Source organism: Zingiber officinale, chromosome 2B, assembly GCF_018446385.1.
Source record: "Zingiber officinale cultivar Zhangliang chromosome 2B, Zo_v1.1, whole genome shotgun sequence".
Taxonomy (NCBI): domain Eukaryota; kingdom Viridiplantae; phylum Streptophyta; class Magnoliopsida; order Zingiberales; family Zingiberaceae; genus Zingiber; species Zingiber officinale.
This window is the reverse complement of record NC_055989.1, coordinates 66580297-66605414: the sequence shown is the minus strand read 5'-3', so window position 1 is coordinate 66605414 and position 25118 is coordinate 66580297. Positions and strand designations below refer to the sequence as shown.

The 25118-nt window shown below is 36.7% G+C and overlaps 3 protein-coding genes across 3 annotated transcripts; 1 reads left to right on the top strand and 2 right to left on the bottom strand.

The window, feature by feature from the left end:
- Nucleotides 1-560: 560 nt before the first annotated feature.
- Nucleotides 561-6140, top strand: LOC122045763 (alanine aminotransferase 2-like). Its single transcript, XM_042606126.1, has 15 exons — nt 561-845; nt 1360-1410; nt 1585-1635; nt 1791-1856; nt 1936-1997; nt 3092-3170; nt 3265-3369; nt 3441-3551; nt 3721-3858; nt 4556-4630; nt 4795-4915; nt 4995-5149; nt 5237-5311; nt 5439-5642; nt 5734-6140. Exons 1-15 carry the CDS (start codon nt 681-683, stop codon nt 5848-5850), a joined length of 1575 nt encoding a protein of 524 aa, XP_042462060.1. The 5' UTR covers nt 561-680; the 3' UTR covers nt 5851-6140.
- Nucleotides 6141-7215: 1075 nt separating this feature from the next.
- Nucleotides 7216-17914, bottom strand: LOC122045762 (1-phosphatidylinositol-3-phosphate 5-kinase FAB1B-like). Its single transcript, XM_042606124.1, has 12 exons — nt 17794-17914; nt 16856-17514; nt 14101-14817; nt 13760-13913; nt 13332-13676; nt 11937-12848; nt 11257-11588; nt 11040-11163; nt 10782-10940; nt 9279-10703; nt 7941-8207; nt 7216-7738 (listed from the first exon to the last, which is right to left on the bottom strand). The coding sequence occupies exons 2-12, from the start codon at nt 17422-17424 to the stop codon at nt 7412-7414; spliced, it is 5331 nt and encodes a 1776-aa protein (XP_042462058.1). The 5' UTR covers nt 17425-17514; nt 17794-17914; the 3' UTR covers nt 7216-7411.
- Nucleotides 17915-19739: 1825 nt separating this feature from the next.
- Nucleotides 19740-21831, bottom strand: LOC122045760 (3-ketoacyl-CoA synthase 10-like). The gene is made up of 3 exons (XM_042606121.1): nt 21261-21831; nt 20573-21198; nt 19740-20476 (listed from the first exon to the last, which is right to left on the bottom strand). Exons 1-3 carry the CDS (start codon nt 21801-21803, stop codon nt 19903-19905), a joined length of 1743 nt encoding a protein of 580 aa, XP_042462055.1. The 5' UTR covers nt 21804-21831; the 3' UTR covers nt 19740-19902.
- Between the last annotated feature and the right edge of the window lie 3287 nt (nt 21832-25118).

Sequence of the window (25118 nt, the reverse complement as noted above, 5' to 3'; positions counted from 1 at the left end):
TTATAGTAGTTTTAGTACGAGTATTTTCATTTAGGGGGTATAAATGAACTAAGTCGCTCATGAGCTATTCGAAGTTTGATTCGATAAAAGCTCGTTTGAGTTTATTTAATGAGGCTTGTTAAGATAAATAAACCAAGGTTAAGCTTCACAATATTCGACTCATTAGTTCGTGATTAAATTTATGAATCAACTTTTAATTTAAAAAATAATAATTTTGATATTAAATTTATAGATTTTATAATTTATTTATAAATTTATAAAGATAAATATATTAAATTTATTTATTAGAATAAAATTATAAATTTTAATAAAAATATTATAATTTCCACTAAATATATAATTTAATTATTAATAAATATTTAAATTTCTAATTTATATTTATTTCTCGATTTGATTACATTCCTAATTTCACCTACTATATAATCATTTTACTATAAAAGCACCGTGATTTACTCCCTCTCATACTCGTGGGGCAGGGGTGAGGGGGCCGCTGGGCGGCGGGACCCGCCTTTTGCAACATTTTACTATTATAAAAGTGTACAAAGGAATTTTTAAAAAGGTAAGAAATTAGGTTTGAACTTGTCTTCTTTGCTTCGTTCTGGCTGTCTCGCTGCTTGATCGGAGAAGGATCTGCCGAAACCTTTGCGCTTCTTTTTCGGTACGAGGACAAGGGAGGTAACATGCGTCGATTTGCTGCGGATAGAGCGAAAAGGCTGCTCTTTCGGTCCTTGTTCTCGTCTGCTGCGACACCATCCGCGCCTTTTAGTTCGTCACCTGCCGCCGCCGCAGCCGCCGCCATAGATTCCGCCGCAAGATCTGTGACTGTCGATACTATCAACCCTAAGGTCAGGCCTTTCGTCCATTTGGTTTATAAAGGCGCCTTTTTTAATCAATTTTCGTTATATTGCAGCTAAAGTTTTGTACTTTTTGTTCCTCGTCGCCTATTTTATTTTTTCTCCTTTGTTTTGGGTTTTATTTGCAAGGCGACCTACTTTGATTTTTGTCTCGTTTGTAGTATTCCGTTTGGTGAGTTGTTCTTAAGTATGTTCGGAATGTTCTATACTGTTTTATTCAACAGTGTGAAAATTTGTTTATGTTTTGATCTATAATTATGAAACAAAGATCTCCATACCCTGAATTTTATAAAATAAATGAACCAGGCTAACAAATTGCTGTCTTTCTAATTGTACTATATAAATGTAAGTTGCTATGAAATTATGCATGCCATGTTTTCTATATATTCCAATAGTCTAGAAATTATCTTGTACCTTTTGTCTTCTAGATGATTTTATTTTGCAGAAAATCAACAGGGCAGTGTGAGAATCTATAGCATACATTAATACTTTGTTTTTTCTTCAGGTTCTAAAATGTGAGTATGCTGTTCGTGGTGAGATTGTTAGTCATGCCCAGGTGCTTCTTTCTCTTTTACTAAATGATTGGCATACCTAAATTGACAACTTAAAAGATATTGTTTTATCAGTCATTCTAAGGATCCAATAGTTGAATGGCGATTAGGCACATTCTTTTCCTATCTTAGAATTTGTATAAAAGAAATAATTGCATAACATTTCTGCCCAATTACAGCGGTTACAGCTGGAGCTTCAAACTAAACCAGGGTCTCATCCCTTTGAAGAGGTGTGTGTCAAAAGTATTTGTATGCCATTTTATTTTCTTTTTATCCCTAAACATGGGTTCTATTTCCATTTAGTTTGTATTATTTCTCAGTAGTTCATGTGAGGTTAATTTATTTATTTTTCTCTGTTGATGTGAACATCCAATGTTTTGAGCAGATACTGTACTGTAATATTGGAAATCCTCAGTCTCTTGGTCAGCAGCCGGTTACATTTTTCCGCGAGGTGGCTTCTTATATAAATTGTTTCAAATATCCAGTGTGCTTTGGTATCTTCAAGGTTTTTAATCATTGTGTTCTTTTAGGTTCTTGCCCTATGTGATCATCCATCTCTTCTGGACCAAAGTGAAACTCATGCCTTATTCAGGTAGATATAGCCATTGTTATGCACAACTATTATGTTCAATGCATTCCCCACTCATTCTAATCCCACCAGAACATTAACACTCCCTTATGATCCACCTCATTTAGGCAAATCACCTTATCCATCTCTCAGTATTGATCAAGAGAGAATTAGTATATCTCTCGATCAAAAATAGTCTCAGATGCCCTTGTGACTGAGATACCAACTAAATCTTATAATATGACATATTAAATAATAGTATTATTTTATTAAATAATATTGATAATCTAGGATTATTAAATAAATTTATATTATGATATATTCCACATTATTTATTTTTTCTGTATTGTTTATATGATTTACTATTTATTAATAATCTATTATATAAACATTCATAACAATAATGTAGTATTGTTAAATATTTCTATGATGAAATGTTATCAAATAACAACTGGTATTATGATATTTGAAATTATGATAATATATCATGTGTATGACAAATGCTATATCTAAACTCTAAAAGAACATAATATACATCCTTGTTATTATAATTGAACATCAATTGCAATGTCATATATTAAATTATTTTATTGTTATTAATCCAGATGATTGAATACCTGTTATTTACAATGATTTTGACAACCATGCTTAGATATCCATCCTTCAATTTTCCATTCTCTAAATGCAATATCATATCTTAGAAAATAATTCACTGCAATAACATTGCTATTCTTTTAGCATCACTTAGTGTTTGAATTAAAAAGGAAAACTCCAGTTTTAATAATTGGGAAATGCATGTCTATCTGCACTAGCATAACAGAACAGTGTTCCAATATATGGAGCATGAAAAGAACAATTTCTGAAATCCAACTCTAAGATTTTGTAGACATTTTTCTCATTTAATATATAGGTTTGAACAAGAAACTCAGTTTAGATTACTAGGTTAGTGAATGCCCGTTACATCAGCCACATTTAGATTTTTAGACACTTTCATTTAGTATATGTTACTTGTTACTTATTTACACTACTTATAATTATGATCACTCTACAGATAATTTCTGAATAAGCACATTATGTTTGCTGAATTATTAGTAGCATATTTTGTATTATATTTGCAGTGCTGATGCAGTAGAAAGAGCATGGAAAATCTTAGATGCAATCCCTGGTAGGGCTACAGGAGCATATAGCCATAGTCAGGTAGGAACATGTTCTAATTTCTTGCAAAAATAATCTCTACTCCATGCCGTTATTCTCTGAGGACAGGATTTTGTCTTTTTTTTCTTCTTTACAGGGGATCAAAGGCTTAAGAGATGCAATTGCTGCTGGAATTGCTGAACGTGATGGTTTTCCTGCCAATCCAGATGATATCTTTCTAACAGATGGAGCAAGTCCTGCGGTATTTAGTTGCAACTTTTTTCACTCTGCCCTTTTCATCATAATTGCTGAATTTTTTTCTTTTCATTTCAGGTGCATACGATGATGCAGTTGTTAATCAGATCTGAGAAAGACGGCATTCTCTGCCCCATTCCTCAATACCCTTTATACTCTGCCTCTATTGCTCTTCACGGTGGCTCTCTTGTAAGTTGCTTGTATAAATAAGCACTCTAGTTTATATTTGAAATTAATTTTTAATGAGGTGTATAAACCACTATTACTCATCTACATGAAAATTGTTTAGAAGTATTTCAAAGCATACATGGCTACTTTGTTTCATTTGTCTTGCTAAAAGATAACTTGTTTTGGTTAGGTTCCATATTACCTTGATGAATCGACAGGCTGGGGCTTGGAGATTTCAGAGCTTAAGAAACAACTGGAAGATGCCCGATCCAAGGGCATCACAGTTAGGGCACTAGTAGTGATAAATCCAGGCAATCCCACTGGGCAGGTCTGTTTCTTCATTACTTTATTCTCTTTATTTTGCTTATATCATTTCTCCTTACCTCATACCCATTCGATCCGTATCTTCTTTAAAATTTAATTCTTTTATCTATGTTAGTGCTTTGGACCTGGGCATTTCTGCTTAAATATTTTCATTTTTGCTACATTTTACCTCTCAAGTTATGAGGTGAAACTCTACCAAGGATTGATAGAGCTGCCTATCGAACTAGATCTCATTGGATTTTTCTTTCGGGTTATGAGTTGGCATTGAAGCCTTGAGGGATATCATGACACGCCAACTTAATGGAAATGGGTATTATTTGTGTTGGTATATATGACCTAGATGAGTGACTTGAGTCATAGGAGTCTATTGTCATTAGCCTAGAATCCAATATTTACTCGTGTAGTTTAAGGTCTAGCAAGTTAAGGAGTCATTGCTCCCATTGAGTTGGATTGTGTCATACCAGATTGGACTTGTCCTGATATTCTTGTCTAAGATGTTTTGTTTTGTTTTCCCCTAGTCACGCACCATAAAAGACTACATGACTTGTGGTCATGACATTCTCAACTGAGATGCTTTGTTTTCTTTTCCTCTGAGTTATTTATACACACCTAAAAGGACTTATCACTCTCATCTTTTAAGCTACCATGAGAAGATTTTTCTTGCATGTTATGTTATTTTCTGGATCTATGGTACTTTTCAGGTTCTTGCAGAGGAAAATCAAAAGGACATAGTTGACTTTTGCAAGAACGAAGGATTAGTTCTTCTAGCAGATGAGGTGTGGCACGTACCGAATATCTTTTGAATTACTCATGTATTATGATTAGTTTTTGGTTTCAAAAGGTTGAACAAATGTCTGAAAAGGAGGCAGGAGGCTTATCGATATGAATTCCCCTTGTTTATTGATCCTGAATACTAATCTAGAGTGCCAAAATGCTGCAGGTGTATCAAGAAAACATCTATGTCGAGGACAAGAAATTCAACTCTTTCAAGAAAATTGCTAGATCCATGGGGTATGATGATGCACACCTTTCATTAGTGTCGTTCCAGTCAGTTTCTAAAGGTATGTGGCATTCCATATAAAAAATTTATATTCAACTTCCAAGTGAACATTCTTTACCATTTGCTGTTTCTTCCATCAGGTTACTATGGAGAATGTGGAAAGCGAGGAGGATACATGGAGGTAACTGGTTTTAATGCCGAAGTGAGAGAACAAATTTACAAGGTGGCATCTGTAAATCTCTGCTCTAATATCTCTGGCCAGATTCTCGCTAGTCTTGTCATGAACCCTCCGAAGGTGAATCATTCTGTTCAACTTTACATTTCCATGACTTGCAATTGTTCAATTTATCGTAGCAAGAACTAAACTTGGATGGGTGTGCAGGTTGGAGATGAATCATACGAATCTTTCGATGCAGAAAAAAGTGGGATTCTTTCATCATTAGCCCGACGTGCGAAGGTATTAATGTCTCTTTGCCTATCTGATCTTTAAATTGTATCTTCAGCAAGAACAATGCACAGAAAAGCTGTGGTGTGGTAATACAGTGCTTGTCGATTAAAATTCTCAAATTTTCCTTTTCATGCAGGCCTTAGAGGATGCATTTAACAGCTTGGAAGGTGTTACATGCAACAAGGCTGAGGGTGCAATGTATCTATTCCCTTGTCTGCATCTACCGAGCAAGGCAATTGAAGCTGCCAAAGCAGTCGATGCCGTACCAGACGCTTTCTATGCTCGCCGCCTTCTTGATGCTACTGGCATCGTCGTCGTACCTGGATCCGGATTCGGGCAGGTGAGTCTACTTCTAACTCTGTTTGTGAATGTTTCTCTTTGGAGTGTTGGTAGCATTGTGAGGCATGTTTTCTTTTATCCATCTTGAAAAGGTCCCTGGAACATGGCATATAAGGTGCACAATCCTGCCACAAGAAGATAAGATCCCAGACATAATCTCCAGGCTGGGGGCATTTCATGAATCATTCATGGAGGAGTTCTGCGATTGAGCCGCGACCACTTCCACTACTGCGACTGCCGTCTTCAAGCTCTGATTTTCAAGGAATTATTCAGTTTTATCGTCATCTTGTTGAAATAAAACTCATCGTCCATCCATGTATTTCCTTCATTGGATGGCAATAGGATGTTATTTATGGTTTTAGGGTTTCAGAAAAATACAATAAGGAGACTGTTGTTATGAACCTCTGACTTTAAGAGAGATTTGTGGATATTATACTGGATCCAACAATTAGTTCTGTTGTATCATTGAATTCTGGAATGGAATTGATATTAAATAAAATAGTTTACAACAAATCAACAACTAAACCTTTATTCTACTCAGTGTGGTCTTCCTTTAGTCTCTCTTTCTCAATTAATATGTGTATTTATCAGTCTCGTACAACCTAATTAGGATATTCATTGGTAGCGTTTAAGTTACCCAATGGGGATAGGAGAGTTTCCATAACGCTCGTTAATTTGTCTGGCTTCCATTTAGTTGAGTGGAGCAATTAAGATAAAATCAAACCTTTCATGGGAATTCCTTAGCTCCGTACGAGTCCTTGGAAGCTCTTCTAGACCTTTTCTTGGAGTTGGTAATGTGATTAAGTTTATAATGTAATTGGGCTTAGAATATAATTGGGTTAATGTTGTTAGCTTGTAATTCAAATTACAAATCTTTATTAAAATTTTATTATCTTTTATAGTTCAGCTAATATTATAATTTTAAAATTGTATCAAATAAAGTAATCAATCTAATAATATAATCTCGATTACATTACAAGACTGAGTACCCCTCATCAAATATAGCTTAAGAGTCATATCAATCTCAACTTTTCTATTAGTCAGTATTTCTGTATTATTTTAAATGTATTCCTCAAAGTTTTTTTAAATAGGTGTAATTTTAACTTTTTTAAAAAAAATATATTTTTATATTTTATTTTGTTAATCCTCATATATCCGTAATCCATCTTAATATTATTATTATTGTTATAATTAACTTCGCCTATTCATGTGTTTGTTTCCTAATCTAACATTCAATTCTATATAAGACAGTATATCTAATTATCATTTTATAAAACTTTCTTTTAACTTCATATGTATTTTATCAGCACAAACATATAAAAAAAGAAAAAATTATACATTATTTAATTTTGTTCTCGGAATAGATCACTCATTCTAATTCTATATTTGATTCATAAGAATATTATGACTAATAAATGAGAAATCTTGTTTATAACACTAAACTTCTCTTTAGCTCTGAAATATATTTAGTCATCTAGTCCAAGTGTTCAGTGTGTGGATCATTTTACAATCATAGACAAGGTGCAACAAGAATGCAACTCAATGTAAATGGCTACTTTCAGGATCAAAAAAATAAGTATATATTTATGAAATCACACAGGTTTCTGTACAAATCTCTCTCTGTATCACTGTTTTTCGAGCTCAATCAAACTACAAGCCATGCCAAAGTTTCCGGCACAGAAAATTTGCAAATGTTAAAACCAATTGAAATCCTACACTAGAAAAAAATAACAGAGAAATCAGTGCTATGCAAATTTTTTAAGCTCTGTACTAGGCTTTTATCGTTGCACTCTGTGGTTTTTCTTCGCACGCCTCAGACTTTGAATTGTTGGGGGCAGCCGCAGGTGGTGACCACTGATCTGGCACGACAAGAAAGTAAGTGGACATGGCTTTCCGAAACCGTTTTTTGTATTGTTTCGGTGAGATTACGGTTGGAGAGACATTCTTCGGGCCGCCCAGTATTCCTGAAGCTTTCACCCAAGTCTCCAGATGCTTATCCCATGTATACTGCCTCATAAAGTCGATGATGCCAAGAACCAGTTCGTGCTTTTCTTCGTCGACACCGACCAGCAAAGAGTAATCCATAACATCAACAGACTGAAATAGCATTAGTGGAAGATTGTTAGACGTGTATCACTATATTCATCTAGCTAGAAAGCAGTGTCGAAGTCTGAATTTGTCTACCAAAAATCCATACCAGGATGAAAACTTATTCTCGATCAATCAAGGACTACCAAGGACTAGTTAACCAAATGAACTTTGTTACTCAAGTCCAAAAAAGACAAATTCTTGTGCTTACCGCCAAAAATGCTGTATCATTCCAAACAGCTCTCTCTAGCAACCTCTTAGGTTTGTTCCCCACAAAAATTGGAGAGGTTGGCATTGATTCAATCAAATTTTGGTCGAGCAGTACTTTGTTATTTCCGCTTGAGTCAGCATTGTAGCGTGACCTTGAGGATCCCTTTAGGTCATACAGTCTTTTAATGTTCCTTCCAAATAGAAGATTCTCCATCACCAGCACATCCATCCTTAAATCTTTTCCACCCTTGAGGTTTTTCGAAGAAACCTATCAAATAACAAATGGTTTATATACTTTCACAAATCAGTGGAAATTTCGACGATGAGAAAATAATAATAATAATAATAAAAAATGGTATGTTTCACAAACACAATGATGGAAGCATAAATATAACTCCTGGGAAAAATCTACTTTAAGGTGGTATTCAGATTACAATCAGTGATTGAAGAAGCATAATTTTCTAAAGAATATGGAAAAAAAATATATTTCCCTAGCAATAAATAGGTCTCATTCCTTCTCACTGATAAATATCACCAACTCTCTGAATTAATATTCTAAATTGAATCTTTCCAAAAAAATGTGGCTTGATCAAACAGAAGATTGCCAACCAAATATATAAAAAAACCTAGAATAAGAGAAACATCAGCAAAAACATATAAACAGAAATGTAGAACAAGGGAAAGAGCTATACAAGAAGGGGAAGATAAGTCAACCCGTAATGTGCTCATCATCCAAATAATTCAAAAATCTCATTTGGCGATTTTTTCCCGGTTTTAAAAAATCTGGAGTTTCTTTCTCATATATGGACCAGTATCCATCCCAGCGCCACACCTTTGTTCTTGCTTGAACTAGGAATCACAGTAAATGGTAGCCCATTTGTTCCTGGATATCTCCACTAGTGTTTTTTGATTTCATATTGATTATTTTTGATTAATTAATTTCTGTAATTGGTATTTTTATCAATATAATCATTATTATCTTGCTCTAGTTATCATATTATTGACTAAATTTATTATTGATAAATAATTCAGTTGTTTTTGTTATTAATAAATTCAGATAATTGATTTGAGATAAATTTTTACAATTCGTGCAATTAATAAATCAATGGATTAATTACTGTGTTGCCTTTTATTAACAAATTGTTATATATTTTGATTAATGACTATTACTTAATTAGATTCAATAGTATCTATAGTAAATCATTACACATTTAATTGAATACCAGGAATCATTGAAATTTTGAAGTCAGATGCTTCCACTCAGTTGAAATTCAAAATAATCCTAAAAAATCTATGTTCATGGATATCATAGGAACTATACAATAGCAATTAAGCTTACCTGATATATACCCAGGATCTTTGCAAGGCATGTTGGGCTTCGTGTGGCGATCGACTCTGAAAGATACTTGAAATACTCTGGGGCAAACTTCATAAATGATTCCAATTCTGTTTTTGTTACCTGTTTCACTATAAACCTGTCATCAAGTGATTTTGCGAAAAATACATTACTCTTGCCACCCTGTGCTCCCCAATTCTTACACCGACTTAGAGATCTTATAAAATCAATCTCAGAGTGGCAGCAAGCTCTTCTTAGAGCATCAAAGCGTCTTGCAAAATAACAAGTCACAGAATATTTTACTTTCCCAGGTGGACCTTCATCCATAAAAGAAACTCTGGCATGAAATGACTTGTTACAATTGACTGAATCCGGAACAAGGGAGCCCTTGCCAAAGGACTGTGATGAAATATTGTCCTCAGCTGAAGCTGAACCAAAACTTCTAAAAGAATCACAAAAACTTTCATCAAAAGACTGTGAAAAAGAGGTTCCGGCATCGTAGAGTGGCAATGAAAATGAGGACTCTAATTCTCTATCTGACAATTGAAAGTGATAGTCAGGTGAGACAAGTGCATATGAAATGATACTGGTTGGTTCATCATCATAAATTGGAATCACAGTGTCATTTATGCCAGCAGGAACAAGAAACCTGGCTCCACTTTGATTCTCTAACTCCTTTTGAAACAAATGGAATGCAGAATTGTCATTCGAATCATTCAATCTTGGATATATCCAATTTCTGTTGATTGTGTTATAGATATTTACAAGTGGCGTTCCAATGCGAGATGGAAAGTCATCCATGCTGTCTCCTGACTTACTCAGCAGTGCGGAAGTAAATGGTTGAGTTAAATCAGCTCCACTACGCGTTTCTATACCATCAAAAATTGGCATTGTTGCTACATTTTCTAATAAAACTGATGGATCTTGAATCATTCCATTGGCATGGGAATTCCCAATGTCACCTGTCCACCTTGCCTCAAATGTATTGGATAAATTTGTGAAAACTGGAAATTGACCATCCGAAAGGGTTCTACGTCCTACAAGACCACATTCTAAAGGAATTGATTTTTCAGTCACACTTATGCTAGTATAGATAGAAGTTCTGCTTTGTCTCCCTTGCAAAGAATCCAGTTCCATGTCTCTTGTTCGCTGGCCTAACTGAATATCATGATCGTCAAGGAAAACCACTTGATTGTTGCCATCGTCGTCTTTGGTCTTTTCAAGGGAGCAGAGTTTTTCCTTATCTCTTGTTGAGAAGCTATTAGAAACCCCCTTGGAACTGTTAGCTGATCCCGAGGCAAATATTAGTCGTTGATCCCATAAATATGAATGAAAGATTAGCAGCCTTCTTAATTTATTAATCTCAAGAATATCAACAACTGGTTCTCCCTTCCTCACCTCCTTATTTAGTGCTATATACAGAGCCTCCTGATTAAATCAACGTTCGACAAACAAACGGTGTAAAAGATGAATCCAGTGAAAACTAGGAAGAAGAAGCTATTTTACCTCAAAGTCGGCCTTCTCATTTTGCAGAAATTCTTCAAGCTCAGCAATGTTTTGTATGAATTCTGGACCTTCCAGACTACAATTCTGACTATTTGTATCTTTAAAGTAGTATAAAGCATTGTATATTTCTCTGAACAAATTTTCAGCCCTTTCAGCCACCTAGAAATGAGTGAAATGTCTTAATTACAAAAAAAAATAATCATGCCTCAATCTCGAACATTTTTAAGATGAGAACTTAGTTTGGATCACAGTAAAAACCTCATCTGCTTCTTTTCTTATCCATTCCTGCTGCTGATAATTAAAATCAACTTTAGCGGGTGGCAGGTAAACAGAATGCAAATCAATTGAGGCATATCGGAAGCAAACAACCATTCTTCCAAACCTGTTTTATGTATACACAGCAAAATAAGAAAACGAACTGAAAATAAATACTCCTGTAAACCATAATAAAATATGTAAAGGGTTGAGGAAGGACCCATAAAAGCGGAGACAATCTTTATGGAGAGAGTGCCCACAGCTTGCAACCCTACTTGCTGCAGCATGGTTTGAAAAGCTAAGCTCCAAAAATTTTCCAAAAGATAACCCCCAAGCAGCATCAGACATCACAACTCTCCTGGTTGCAGGAGGGAAGCCATTACTGCGACGACATCTTAAGCACCTGTGCCACATCCAAATTTTTCCATCTGTTTCTCCTGGAAGGAAAATATCAGGAAGCTTTCTAACAGATATTGTCAGACTTCCCTGGAGATGTGTATAACAATGAACATGAGCTTCTGACGGCATATCACAAGAACGGCACCTATAACTCTGTCAAAAGATCAAATAATGCAGTTATGGATGAACAGACTACTCAGCATAGATAATCTAAATATCTATAGTGAGCAATCTAATAAATATAACCATATTTAGGACCTGAACAAATTTAACAACTTATTCTAATCAATTATTTATCATTTAATAATTTTTATATTTTATATCATTTTAGACATATACAGTGTGATACGAAGTAAATATATAAAAGTATAATATTTTCAACTGATATTTTATAATAATGACAATTGCACTCTGGCTCACTGCTTAATATAATCAATTATAGTAAGGAATAAGGGACTTGGTTGAAATATAGAAGAGGTATTGTAATGAGAAAAGGAAAACCTCATCAAATAGATGATCCCTGAGAAACCTTCCCAAAGGTTTGTCAAAGTTCCCATAGTATTTAATGCGAAAGAGTTGTGAAGGTTCGCAAACAGTCCCTTTCCACACACATCGGGTTGAAAGGGAAACCAAGATGCTCTGATGATCTGACGGAGAAAGTGCAAATTCTTCCTTCAATGGTACTTGGTCATGTATTTCGTCCCTGCCTTCTGATAAAGCTTCTGGATTAGAATAGCCAATCTGCTTTCCTATGGCATTGGTTGGGGCATCCTCAGCTGTCACAGTGACACGCCCTTCTTGATCGAGACAGCTGACTAGGAGGGAAGAAACTGAAGGAATTGCTTGTTCACTTAGACTGTCTGACATTGCCTCCTGATTTGTACCTATCTGCATTTTATGTCTGTCCTTTCCAGCAACATATTGAGGTGGTGAATTCAAGATACCCATGGTTGAGACAGAAGGTAGAGATGCATCCATTGATTCTTTGACAATGTCAGGATAACTCCTCTTCCCATGAGAACAATTATTGCCAGAAGACATATGAGTTGAAATAGTGTCAGAACATTCAGCTTTGTAATCCTGATCTTTAGATGAAGCTGGTGCTTCCTCTGACAGTTCCTTCCTGAACTCTATTGAAGTTACTGGAGGTCTTTGGTTGTCAATAGTATCTTGTTGTTCACCAGCAACAGAGATAGCATGCTCGGGAGTCAAAGAAATGGATCTGTCTATGCTAGAAGATTTATCCAGAAGTCCAACAGACAACGAAGACTGTGGTGAAACTTCAGGTAAAAAAGCACCTTCATCTGCAAGAAAAGATGTTTCCAATGCCAAATGGTAGGCTGCAAAAAATCCATATTGGACTACATGTTTCACTTTTTTCAGTTCATCAATATTTGCACCTTTAAGCAAAACCTAGACAAATAGTAAAAGAGTCATGTTTCAAACATTGCTGTAGCTTCAATCAACCAAGTCCTATTAGATGTTTAGAAAATGATTTTTCACATATTTGTACTTACCAGAAAATCTAAAATAAACAGTAATATTTTTGAAAGAAAAAGAATTCCGATGAGCAAGTACAGAACTCATTTTTGACAGTTACACCAAAAACTAATTTCAGTTAGCTAGTGATAGATTATGCCTTTTAGGTCTTTGGAACTAGTGATAGTATTGTGCAATGAGAAAAGAAGGCCCAATGCACAAGGCTCCAACAGATGTGATTCTGGAGAAGATGAGTTCACATCTTGTATTCTTACACAAATGAACCATAGTGAATATTTTTGAGAGAAAGAAAACCTGTTGTGAATGTTATGAAATATACCAACTGAAGAATTTCATTGAATCATGTAAACAAAGAAGAACCGTATAAAAGATCACACAAATGTTAAAGTAACTCACAGTGCAACCCAATGGCTTTGGGCAATCTTCAAAGAACATCAAGTTTTTCAGTGTTTTCTTCTCACCCTTTCCTGTAGTACCAATGTCCTCATAGTATTTCTCCACATGAAACAAATCACATTGCCCAACCATCGAGGACGATAGGTGGTCAATTGAAGGGACTACTTGAGCTCCAGTGCAGCGAGCAATATGCTCCAAAATAGACCTTTTAATATTCAAAACTAATGAAATGCCTTTTGCTAGAAGGTAATCCTGGGCAAATCGGGACACAGATTTTTCTACCAAAAGGACAGTGGGCTGGTGAGCTGCAATCTTTGCAACAGCCATTTTCAAATGATCCATTTCCTGAATAAAAATATATAGCATCAACATAAGAATTGAACCTTGTTTAACATCGCCAAAAAGGATGCTCACAGAAGGTAACTCACTTGTTGCAACAAAGTATCAAAGCTTGATAGCGTATTTGTTACCCGTTGGTACTCAAGAGCACCTCCAAGTATTAGAAAACGTGGTTTTTGTATTCTTGATTTCATCCGTTTGTTTGCCACATTCTTCTTACAAACAACTCCTCTAACCACCTTACTAAAATAATAGACAAAAAATTTCAGCAAATTTACAAATAGAGCATACTAAACTAGAAATTACTAAACATTGTTAAGCTCGTACAATAGCAGGAGTTCATGTAAAAAAATTAAGAAAGAATGAGGCAGAAAAGAGAAGGTAGAATGACAAAAAGAAGTTACACTAAAAGCTAAAATAAAATATTCACCTTTCATTGCGATGTCCACAAGCTAAGCATTTAACTTTTACACATCCACCAGGATCCATACCTCCGACATTGCTAGTGTCTGGCTTAAGGAAATGTGCTGCTTCCCATGACAAAGATGTGACTATGTCCAACCAACTTCCCTTATCATCTTCTTCAATAGGAAGATTTTCAACTTGCAGGAGTTGAGCTATCAGTGCCCTGAAATGTCCATCAACAACACTCTTCATTGCTTTCTTTTGCTCTTCGCTTGATCTTTCTTTTGTCTGGCACTCACCACTGCCAAAGCTATTTGATGAATGATCGTATTTCTCTCCCATAGGATCCTCATCATCATCATCAATTAGAATGTGATCTCTTTCATCATCATCTTCTGGATCAGGAGGAAGCCACAGCAGCCCATTGTTCTCAAAATCCACAGGTTCTGCATCTGCATTTTCTAACTCATATATGGAAGAAGCGTTAGATTCATAGCTACTTTCATTCTCATTGTCTTCCTCCATCTTATCAGCATCTGTGTTGGCATGGAGTTGTAGGTTGTGCAGTGTGGAACGGTTATCTTCCAAATTTATCCTGACTTCAGATGGATTCACACTAATTGGTTGGTTATCCTGGTCCGCTTCTTTAAATTCAATTGAACTACCATAGTCACCATATGGCTGGAAAAGTTGTGTTTCTGAATCATGCAATACACCATAATCATAATAATCACGATCACCCCTGCATACCAGCAATTAAGTTTCATTAAGGATAGAAGTACCCTAAGCAAAGAACTTAGACACAACATCAGATTCTTCATTTCTGATATATCAGATACTAGCTCCCCAATATAAAATTTCACATTAAAAAAGAATTATACTTGAAGAACCCACAGAAGTGCATACTTTACAAGTTTATCAAACTCCGGTACAAAGCAACTATATAACAAACAAACTTATGGCATATAGAGGTCCTTTGTAAAACCCTTAATTGGCAAGAGAATGTGTCAATATATTAATGACATAACAAGTGAATGTACTACAGCAAACCATTTAAACTGAACCAAGAAACACCATACAAAATTTTCTATGCTAACATTTCAAGGGGACAGTTTGGACACTCAATGAAGGTGCCATTGGATCTTTATAACAAAATTGAAATTCAAAAAAATAGTCTTCCTGCCAAAGTTAAGTATTCCAAGCTCTCTATTGTATTTAGGATGACAACGGTTTAGGAATCCATGATTTCCCTTGTACTGATTCTATACCAGTTTAACTAACAGGGTAGTCAACCAACTAAATAGAGATGTAAAATCTTAAAATTTAAACTTGTACCCAACTGTTTAACTAAATCTAAATGGTTACGTTTGTTTACCGGAACCAGCTAAGGAATGGGAAGGCATCTAATGAATACTCAAATACTAGTTACCCGAACTCCATTTTCGAATAAAAATCAAATTCCACAAACACAATTAATAAAATCAAGTACTAATACAAAATAATTAGACTATCAACAACTACTACTAATATCATATAGTGATAAATATAATTTTAATAACATGACAAATATTGTAGCAAAACAATAATATAAACATCAAAATTACTATCTACAATTTAACAAATAATTATACATATTATTTCTATTTGTCAGTACTTGTAGGTACCCAAATGCACCGGACTACATTTGAATACAAAGATATTATACTTGGATCCAACTTGTTAAGCCGCATACCCACAAATACCGGATTAAATGGTTGCACATTGTCATCCTTAATTGTATTTGGAGTCAACTATAAAGCATAGTTAAAGCTATGAAATTTACATGTTGATGGGGTATTCCTCTAATTCAGAGTAAGACAGGAGATAAATTATATGATGTCATTTCTATACAAAGGACTACCTCTTTGAATGCTGATATGATCTAACTGAAGGTCAGACCCCATTGGGACCAAATACAAACTGACTTGTTCAAATGCTTAGGGATCAAGTTAGAGTTGCAGAATGAGTGAGGTTTGATTGATAGAATATCAAAGCAATGATAGGGTTAGTAGAGTAACTAACATGATGGAAAGATACTTAACAAAGGCATCTTTCTTTGTTCTTCTTAATCTTTCCATGTGCGCTGGTAAAAGCATCCAACCACCCACATCAAGTGATATCAGAACATCCAACTGCCCACGTTGCATGGTTCTTACTTAATTAACAGATTTGTGTTGATTAAGTATTAACATGATAGTAATAATCAAGTTCTTTTGGAGGAAGGCAGTATTAATAAAGTTAATATAGTATTCCTATGTAGAGCTCCATAACCATGGTTTAATCAATCAAGGAACAAGGTAAACATTTTCCAAATATAAAATAAGTCAAGAAGTGAAATGAGGTTTGTCATGGATGAAGGTTCATCACGTAGCCAACAAATAAGATAGACTTGGTATCACCTATGGAAAGTTCAAAGTTCTTCTACTTCAGTCATAAAGATTACTAATTAATAACACTTGTTTCTCAGAATGTACTAGAAAAATATATGTTAAACAAGTAGTACAGCCACTAATTCAAACAATTACCAGTGTTATGAATGTCAAAGTAGTGCATACTATTTCTACTATATTTAATACATGAAAAATAGTAGGCTGTAGACCTTCTTCATCAAAAAAGGGCTTCTTATTGAGTTAATCAACATTATCAACATTCTACCAGCATAGTTCCCCGTCACATGATTCCATATATTCAATATGGAATGCAAAACAGACAAATTCACAGATTGGGAAATGATAAAGTACCTGTTCAAGACATAACCAAATTGATTACCAATTTCTGCACCATCTATGCTTCTGGATGATGTCTGCATCTCTAATGTATCTGAGCAAGGTTCTGATTGGAATGACTGGGCAGGGCCATATGGGGCAAGATAGTAAAGTCCTGTAGAGTAAGATCCAACAGTGGCTGAGCTATTAAGAGTCCCACTAGACTTGGTACTGATGAAGCTTGTTGAGGAAAGAGGACTGAGGCAGTGTTGAAGAGCATTATCAGATGCTGGTCTCCTTTGCTCCCACTGTGTGAAACAGAAGTTACAAACACGAACTCTTTCACAATCTTCTTTAGTATTTGCACAATTATCAGAGCTAGCAGGGACACAATTTGATGTGCACTTCCCACAGAAAATACGTCCACAATGACGGCAATGATGTCGTCGGTTAAAAACTGTGAATTGTGAATCACACTCATAACAAACCCTGCAACTATGATCAGGCATCCAAAAGTTCTTTGAAACATTTGGCGGCTCAGATCGCCGAGGGATCCAGGACTTGATAATGCTAATAAACCCTGAGAAAGAACTGGAAGTTTCCATCGATGCTGATCTCTCACAAGCCCACTCATCCTGAAAATTGCATCCGAGGTTGATACACCTGTTCTCTTACATTCTTCAAAATTTCAGAATCTGCCCCAGTCAAATTGAAATATAAGCATTCAGGGGTTGTCTTATCACAAAAGGATCAAAACAAAAGACTGTTTTGGAAATCAAGTGCATGTACTTCGAACGTTTATATAAATTGGATGATCAAGCACTAACAATTATCCTTTGGACCCTGATTCAGGCTTCGCGTTACAAAATTATGATAGTTAAATGAGCAGAAAGCTAAACAGTCCTCTTCAAGACGAAATGCAAGAATAATTCAAATCAAACAACAAAAAGGAACGCAACAACCTTCCCACTTACTTCGGTAGACGAATTTGGTCGTCCAAAAAGATGCTTTCCCTAGAGCCAAACAACCAAAAAGGCCCATTCTTTCAGCGCCTATACGTAAAACAGCAATGGTCACGCGTGCGTCACAACAAATTTCACATCTGCATCAAGACTCAAAAAATGGCAAGATAAATAAGGGGAGAAAAAATGCATGGCATGTCATCAAAATTCGACTAGAAATCGAGAAAAACAAAGCACCGATTGCAGACTCAATACCTCCGATGGCGCGGTAGACTCATACCCCGAGACTCACACACAAAGCTCCTCAAAACGGGATAGGATCCCCTCATTCGGAGACATAACCATGAAATAAAAACCTAAAATCGATCGAGAGCTATCGAGGAAAAGCACAACACGCGGCCCAGCTTAGAGCTCCTCCCTCTCCTCCGACAACCGCCGCACCGCGTCGAAAAGAATGCAGCGATCCGAACCAACAGAATAGGAACGAGAAGACGAAAAACAAAACGCATAAGTAGAAGAAAGAGAAAGACGATCAAAAATCTGACCTTTTTGCTCGTTCAACGTCCGCTCCGCCTCTCTCTCACTTCCCCTCGCTTTGCTCTCGTTCCTCCCGTTCCATTTTTGAGAACCCGGCGTTCTCGTTTCCTCCCTTCTTATATTTTCTCCCGTCCTTTCCCGAGGAGGTAAAAGCCATCGCACCCGCTCTTCCAACTCATTCGATCCGAAGGTACATCCATTGGTTATACCTTGCGGGACCCAACCACGTTCACCAATAACAGCGAAGGTAATTAGGGACCCGTCCCGTTTGATAGACCACACCCACAAATTTAGGAACACAAAATTAAGGATGAACCGAGTTCGGTTGAACCTACAACTTCTAGTAAATCATATATATATATATATATATATATTATTTATTTATTTATGAAATGTAAAAAAACGTATAATATGTTTTGACAATTTATTGAAAACACTCTAGTAATTTATCAGGTATGTATAGTTCAAATATGCCATATAGTATTTTTTTTTCTTCGAGAGAATAAAAAATTTAGAAACTTAACTGTTTCACAGATAATTATGAATACTTTTCAATTTATTTAATAGGTAGAATAGAGTGTCGTTATTTAATAGGTGGAATGTAGAATTAGTTAACTCTTAAAAAAAACTAGTATTCATTTCAGATACCCAAGTTTCAAATACCCAAATTGCATAGTATATTTTTAAAATATTAAGTATTAGTAACTAATGAATCTAGATAACTCAGAACTATGATCAAAAATCAAAGTATTTATAGAAACCTCTTTAAAATATATATACCTTTAAATTTAAATTTGATAACATAAATTTAAAATAGTAAATTTTAAACTGGTACACATTTGATAGAATTTATAACAAACTAATTATAAGGAATAGGATAATAGCACTCACTAATCAACACCATTAACAGATTCGTAGGACTCCATTAATTTAAAAAATATTAAATTTTAAAATAGTATAGATTTATTAATTAGTTTTAGATATTAGATATTTAAAATTGACTGATAAAATTAGAAAACTCTGAATAATTTTAAATTAAAATCAACATACTATAAAAATCTATATAACGTATCTATGTTGATTTTGATAGTATAGATGGAGAGCGATAAACTTTTAAATAGATAAAGCAAAATAAAAAATAAAAGATTTATTTTTAATTTAATTTACTATTCTAAATTTATGATATTAAATTTAGATGACACAAATCAATTTATATTTTAATTTGAAGTTGTTCTATATCTAAAACTAACTTATAGACCTAGAGGCAAAAAAAAAAAAAATCAAAAATACACGATTGGGATATTTTAAAATTTGAATACATAAAATTGGATAAAGTGAAATTTACTCATGCAGTTTAGTAAAATATTTTTAATATAAAAAAATAAATATCAAATTTTAATTAAAATGAATTACCAGCAATCTAATTGATAAATCATAATCTTCAACATGGGGGAACATGTCAAATGGCAGTTACAACAGTTAAAAACATCAACCGAAACAACAAAGAGGAAGAGAAGGGTGGTTTTTAGGCAACTAGAGCAGACTCAAGAAGCGAGCGAGGAAAGAAGCCATTTTTGGCAAACCCTAGCAGTCATTGATGGGGTAGCGGTCGACGCAGCCGAGCCAGGGGCTTCTGATCGGCCGCCGCACCCGGCGCATGGCCTTCCAGACGGCGCTGTTGCACTTGAAGCCCGAGCCGAAGGCGATCTGCCAGACGCGGTCGCCGCGGCGCACGTGCCCCTTCGCCTCCAGGTACGCGAGCTCGTACCAGATGCTGCTGCTGGAGGTGTTGCCGAAGCGGTGGAGCGTCGCGCGCGCCGCGTCCATGTGGCGGTCCTCCAGCTCGAGGTTCCGCTGCAGCGCGTCCAGCACCGCCTTGCTGGCCGCGTGGATGCAGAAGTGCTCGAAGGCGAGCTTGTAGTCGGGGATGTAGGGCTTGGAGGCCGCTGCCGAGGCGCCGCCGTCCACGGCGGGCGATTTGGGGAAGAAGTGGCGGTAGAGCAGAGTCGTGAAGAAGAGGAGCTGCTCCGAGAATGGGAGGACGAGGGGGCCGAGGGTGGTGATGTTCGCCTTCAGCGCGTGCCCACCCACCTCCATCAGATCTCGGCTGATCGATAAACCCTTGATCCTTTCCTCATCTTCCTCTTGATACACGCACCTAATCAAAGGTACAATCTTTACCTCACATGTGTTCTTGCTGATCTATAATTAGGGTAGATTTGGTACGAATTTCGTAGTTCTTAGCTGTTGATACCTGAAGCTCCGTTCGTCGGCGCCTTTGTGAGTCCTCACAATGTGCTCAAGGCGGTACTTGGCGCGGTGGAAGTCGCGGCGGCGGTTGGAGAGCAGCACGGCGGAGCAGCCCATGCGGAAGAAGCAATTGGGGATGAGCATGGAGCGGTTGCGGCCGGTGTACCAGGTGAAGGAGACGGCCTCCGTGCTGACGATGACGGCGTAGTTGCTAGGGTTTGCCTGCAGCATGTCGCGGGCGAGGTCGAGGGCGATGACGCCGGCGCTGCAGCCCATGCCGCCGAGGTTGTAGCTCAGGATGTTGCCTCGCATCTTGTAGTGGTTGACGATCATGGCGGAGAGCGACGGCGTGGGGTTGAAGAGGCTGCAGTTGACGACGAGAACGCCGACGTCCTTGGGGCGGACGCGGCACTTGTCGAAGAGCTCGTCCAGGACGGCAAACATGGCCGTCGATGCCTCTGCCCGGCCCTCCTTCATGGTCGCGCAATTGCCCGGCGCGAACAGCGACCGCGGCATGTACGTCTCGTCGCCGATCCCCGACGACTTGAGGATCCGCCGCTGGAAAACCAGGCTTTCCTCGTCAAACTTCCCCGACTTCCTCGCCAGCTCCATGAACTCCTCGTTCGACACCTGATCCAAGATTATATCTTTAGAACACTAACGATCTCACTCGCACAAAAATGTTCGCTGACCTTTAACTCGTCGGAGGGACGGTAGCAGGCGAAGTCGACGAGGTAGACGGGGCGCGGCTTGGACATGAAGTAGACGGCGACAGTGAAGGCCAGGACAGCGAAGAAGGCGAGCACGGTGGCGAAGTCATAGCTCGTCTCCTCCCACAGCTTCCTCCACAGCTCCTCCCTGCTCAAGCTGCCCACCTCGGCGCTGAACACCACCACGAGCACTGGGATGGTGGTCAAGTACACGGCGTGGCTGATGAGGTAGTGGTAGCCCAGCTTGACGTACTTGAGGTTCACCGACTGGAGGAAGTCCGGCAGCCGCCGCCGCACCCTGATTGAGAAGGTGAGCGAGCCGGCGTCGGGGCCAGAGGCCTCGATACCTCTGTTTACGATCTCCGTCGACAGGAGCGTGTGCTCGCCGGCCATCGTTGCTCTGCTCACTCCCCTGCTCTCCTCTGCTTTCCAAGAGGCCATTAAGAAGGAGAGGACGGGTGGGGGAAGAGTTAATGCTGCCACCAACCAAGGAGGAGAGCAGTTGGAGCCGCCATTAATTCCCATCGATTTGAAGGTGCGAGCATTTGAATGCAGAAAACAAAGTCGGTCGTTCTGGATTCCTTCCACTCGAATACCCTCAGATTATATCTCTGTTGATCTGCTCGACGTGAACAGGGAACTACCATCCAATTGATTGTGATCCGCCACTGCCTGCCATACCAAAATTATATCTCATTCTCAAGCCATCGGGCTACGGTGCAGTGGTAGAGTGCCTATGTAGTCTCTCAAGCATTTACAGTTTGATTCCTAATTATGGTATAGTGTAAAACATTTTTCTTCAGTGGGATGAAAAACTTGGGATTCTAGGATGCTAGGTTGCTGGGTCATCCACCATTTGCACTTCAAGATTTTTACTCTAACGGCTGATGGAAAATTTCCATTGGATCGAAAGATCTGTACTTCCAAGAATAATCATTATAAAAAAAAATAGGATCTCAACGTTCCAAATGATCATCACCACTCGACTCTATCTAATATATAATTAATATAAAATAAAATTTAAACATTATTAGGACGGTAAATGAGCTAAGCTTTGTGTTGTGTCAAACCAGCCGAGCCTAAACTGAACCAATGATGCAAAAACGTGATAACACTCATGTCAAGTGCCCTCATCACCAGTCCTACTGTGAGATGAAGGGAGGTAAATTAGGTATTGAGTGGGAGGATTATTTGTCGTAGTTATGACTTAAGCTATTACAATGAGTATCCAAGCTTGGCTTGATTTCTTTTTTACGATCTTAGTTCAAGCATGACTTGAGTTTGGTTTATTTAGTTGAGCTTGATATTACAAGTTTATTTATTCATTTTAAGAGCTTTTTACTTATTTACAAATTTGATGATAGTTTTGTTGATGAATATGATTCACAAACTTAACATTAACAAATTGAACACATATATATTTAAACTTATTCATTTAATTGACCTTGTATATGTTAAATGAACATAAATAAACATATCAAACCAAACACCAAATCTATTCATGAATGCTTTGATTCATATACAACCCTATACTGAACAACATTATTGACCTTTAAATTTAAATTACCCACCCTAATTATATCAAGAAAAGGGATGGAAGTTAGATGACTAGTTGTGCATATAAATCCTATAAAGGTTTTTCAGAGTCTTAAAAATCTTATGAAGAGTGCCATGCATATCCTTTAGTGTTATCATATATATGATCTTTTTTATATAGTATGAATTTTATAGTATGCTCATCATATGCTCTTGTTTCAAAGATTCTCATGTTCAACAGGTTTAATTAAGGTTCCTTTTATAGAGACCTGATGGATTTGTTTGTAGTGATGAAGATATGCTTAAAACAAAGGTGATGATCCTTTTGATAATGAGCACCGTAGCACTTCTAATATCTATCGAACTACTTCAATGAAAGTAGTCGAAATGTTGATAGATCACTGTTCTTGCTACTGGTGGGTATTAGGAGGATGAAGTGCCTGTGATCTTCTTGCCTTGTGCAAATACAAAAGGAGATGGGAATTTGAGGATGTTCAGTTAATTGCTAGAAAGTACTATTAAGATCACCATTTTCGACCACATACTCGACCTTCTGGATATGAGTTGGATTGTATTAGCTTAGGGGTGGCAGCTTGTTTTATTATTCATAAATGATCACCTACTCACATTGAATATGACATATTGGATGTCTAACATATGACATGGTTAGTCAACCATCTTCGACAAGTAAATAATAATAATAATAAAAAAACAAGAGGATGAAACTTTTGAGATTTTAACTAGTAGAGTTACTACGTATATGTACTTTTGAGTTTCATTCTTAAATATATCCTTAAGTTAGCCACAATTGTTGAAGCTATTATAGTCAAATTATATATATTTAGTTGGGTAAAATTCAAAAGGGCATCCTAAATTATACAAATCATCAAAAGACACCCCTTGTTTTAAAAAAAAAAAAAGTCAAAAGGGTACCCATCAAATGTTTTATCTCCAAAATACCCCTTATCTAATGTTGTTATAGTAGCTATTGAGTAAGTGCTATATTACAAAGTTGTTCCTTATTTCCAGAGTTATTGTAGCAGTTACGACTAGCTGCTACAACGTTTAAAAGCTACTTTGTAGTTGTTACAACTGTTTTAAAATGATTTTGATAAAGTTTAAACAATTTTGATCAAATTGGTAAAGAGTATTTTTGATATAACAGTATCCAGAGTTTAAGATTTAGAGTTCAAGATTTTAAAATTTAGAGTTTAGTCCCAACGTGTGGAAGCTACTTGGTAGCTATTACAATGTGTAGAAGCTACTTGATAGGAGCTACAATGTGAAAATTTAACTATTTTAGTAAAATCTTAAATCATAAAATCTAAATACTATTATATGAAAATAATCTTTACCAATCTAGTCAAAATTATTTAAACCTCATCAAAATTATTTTAAATTGATTAAAATCACTTGAAAATAGTTGTAACAGTTATTTAGATTTAGTAGCTTCTAGAAGCTACTAAATAACTGCTACAATATTACAACGTATTATATTAAGTGTTACATGTTGTAGTAACTACTAGTCGTAGTTGCTACAATAAGACTAGAAGTGCCCCCGGGGCTATGGTTCAGTGGCAGGGCATCTAGGTTGTCACCCAGGCACTCACGGTTCGAGTCTCAGCTATGGTGAATTTATAGGAATTTTTCCTCCAAATGGGGCAAACAACTAAAGGATGTTGGGCTCCTGGGCTGCCCGCTGCGAGCGCTTCCCGATTTACCCTGGTGGCTGGTGGGAAACTTCCGTGGGGTCGGACCAGTCACCATAGGCTCAACGTTACCCAGCTTGGTTAATCATTTTTTTTTACAATAAGACTAGAAGTAAGGGTATTCTCGGGATAAAATATTCTATGAGGCGCTTTTTTAACCCTTTTTTTTAAAAATGGCACTTTTGATAATTTGCTTAATTTGGGCGGTCCTTTTAATTTTTACCCTATTTAGTTTGTTCTTTGGATGCCTACTCTTTTTCTTAGCAGCAAAAGTATCAGGAAGACCCTTCATCATCCCAAAATGTGTCTCTTTATTTGCTGTGATTTGTGAAACAGTAATTACTAGTTCACCGAAGTCAGGTAAACATTGATAAAGGGGTAGGAAAACTGGCAGTAAACAAGCCACAGCTCATCTGAATTTATCCATTCAATGTTTCATCATGCTTAGATAATCAATGAAGATGTGCAGAGACTACTTGTCAGACTATCCTTGCAATATTTTAAATGTCCTTCAAATTTCATTTTACCGCTCAACTAACTAACGATATTTATGCAATGCAGGTGTAGGCAAGACCATTTACACAGATCTGATATG

Bases quoted from the DNA above. Each gene is read 5' to 3' on its own strand.
- LOC122045762 (XM_042606124.1), bottom strand. From the start codon at position 17,424: ATGGAAACTTCCAGTTCTTTCTCAGGGTTTATTAGCATTATCAAGTCC. The intron at 14,818-16,855 runs GTACTTTATCAT...GCTGGTATGCAG, and splicing joins TTTGGTTATGTCTTGAACAG to GGGTGATCGTGATTATTATG. The intron at 13,677-13,759 runs GTGAGTTACCTT...ATTTTTATTCAG, and splicing joins TTGATACTTTGTTGCAACAA to GAAATGGATCATTTGAAAAT.
- LOC122045763 (XM_042606126.1), top strand. From the start codon at position 681: ATGCGTCGATTTGCTGCGGATAGAGCGAAAAGGCTGCTCTTTCGGTCC. The intron at 3,171-3,264 runs GTAGGAACATGT...TCTTCTTTACAG, and splicing joins GAGCATATAGCCATAGTCAG to GGGATCAAAGGCTTAAGAGA. The intron at 4,631-4,794 runs GTGTGGCACGTA...AAAATGCTGCAG, and splicing joins TAGTTCTTCTAGCAGATGAG to GTGTATCAAGAAAACATCTA.
- LOC122045760 (XM_042606121.1), bottom strand. From the start codon at position 21,803: ATGGGAATTAATGGCGGCTCCAACTGCTCTCCTCCTTGGTTGGTGGCA. The intron at 21,199-21,260 runs GTCAGCGAACAT...ATCTTGGATCAG, and splicing joins GTCCCTCCGACGAGTTAAAG to GTGTCGAACGAGGAGTTCAT. The intron at 20,477-20,572 runs GTATCAACAGCT...ACCTTTGATTAG, and splicing joins GCCGACGAACGGAGCTTCAG to GTGCGTGTATCAAGAGGAAG.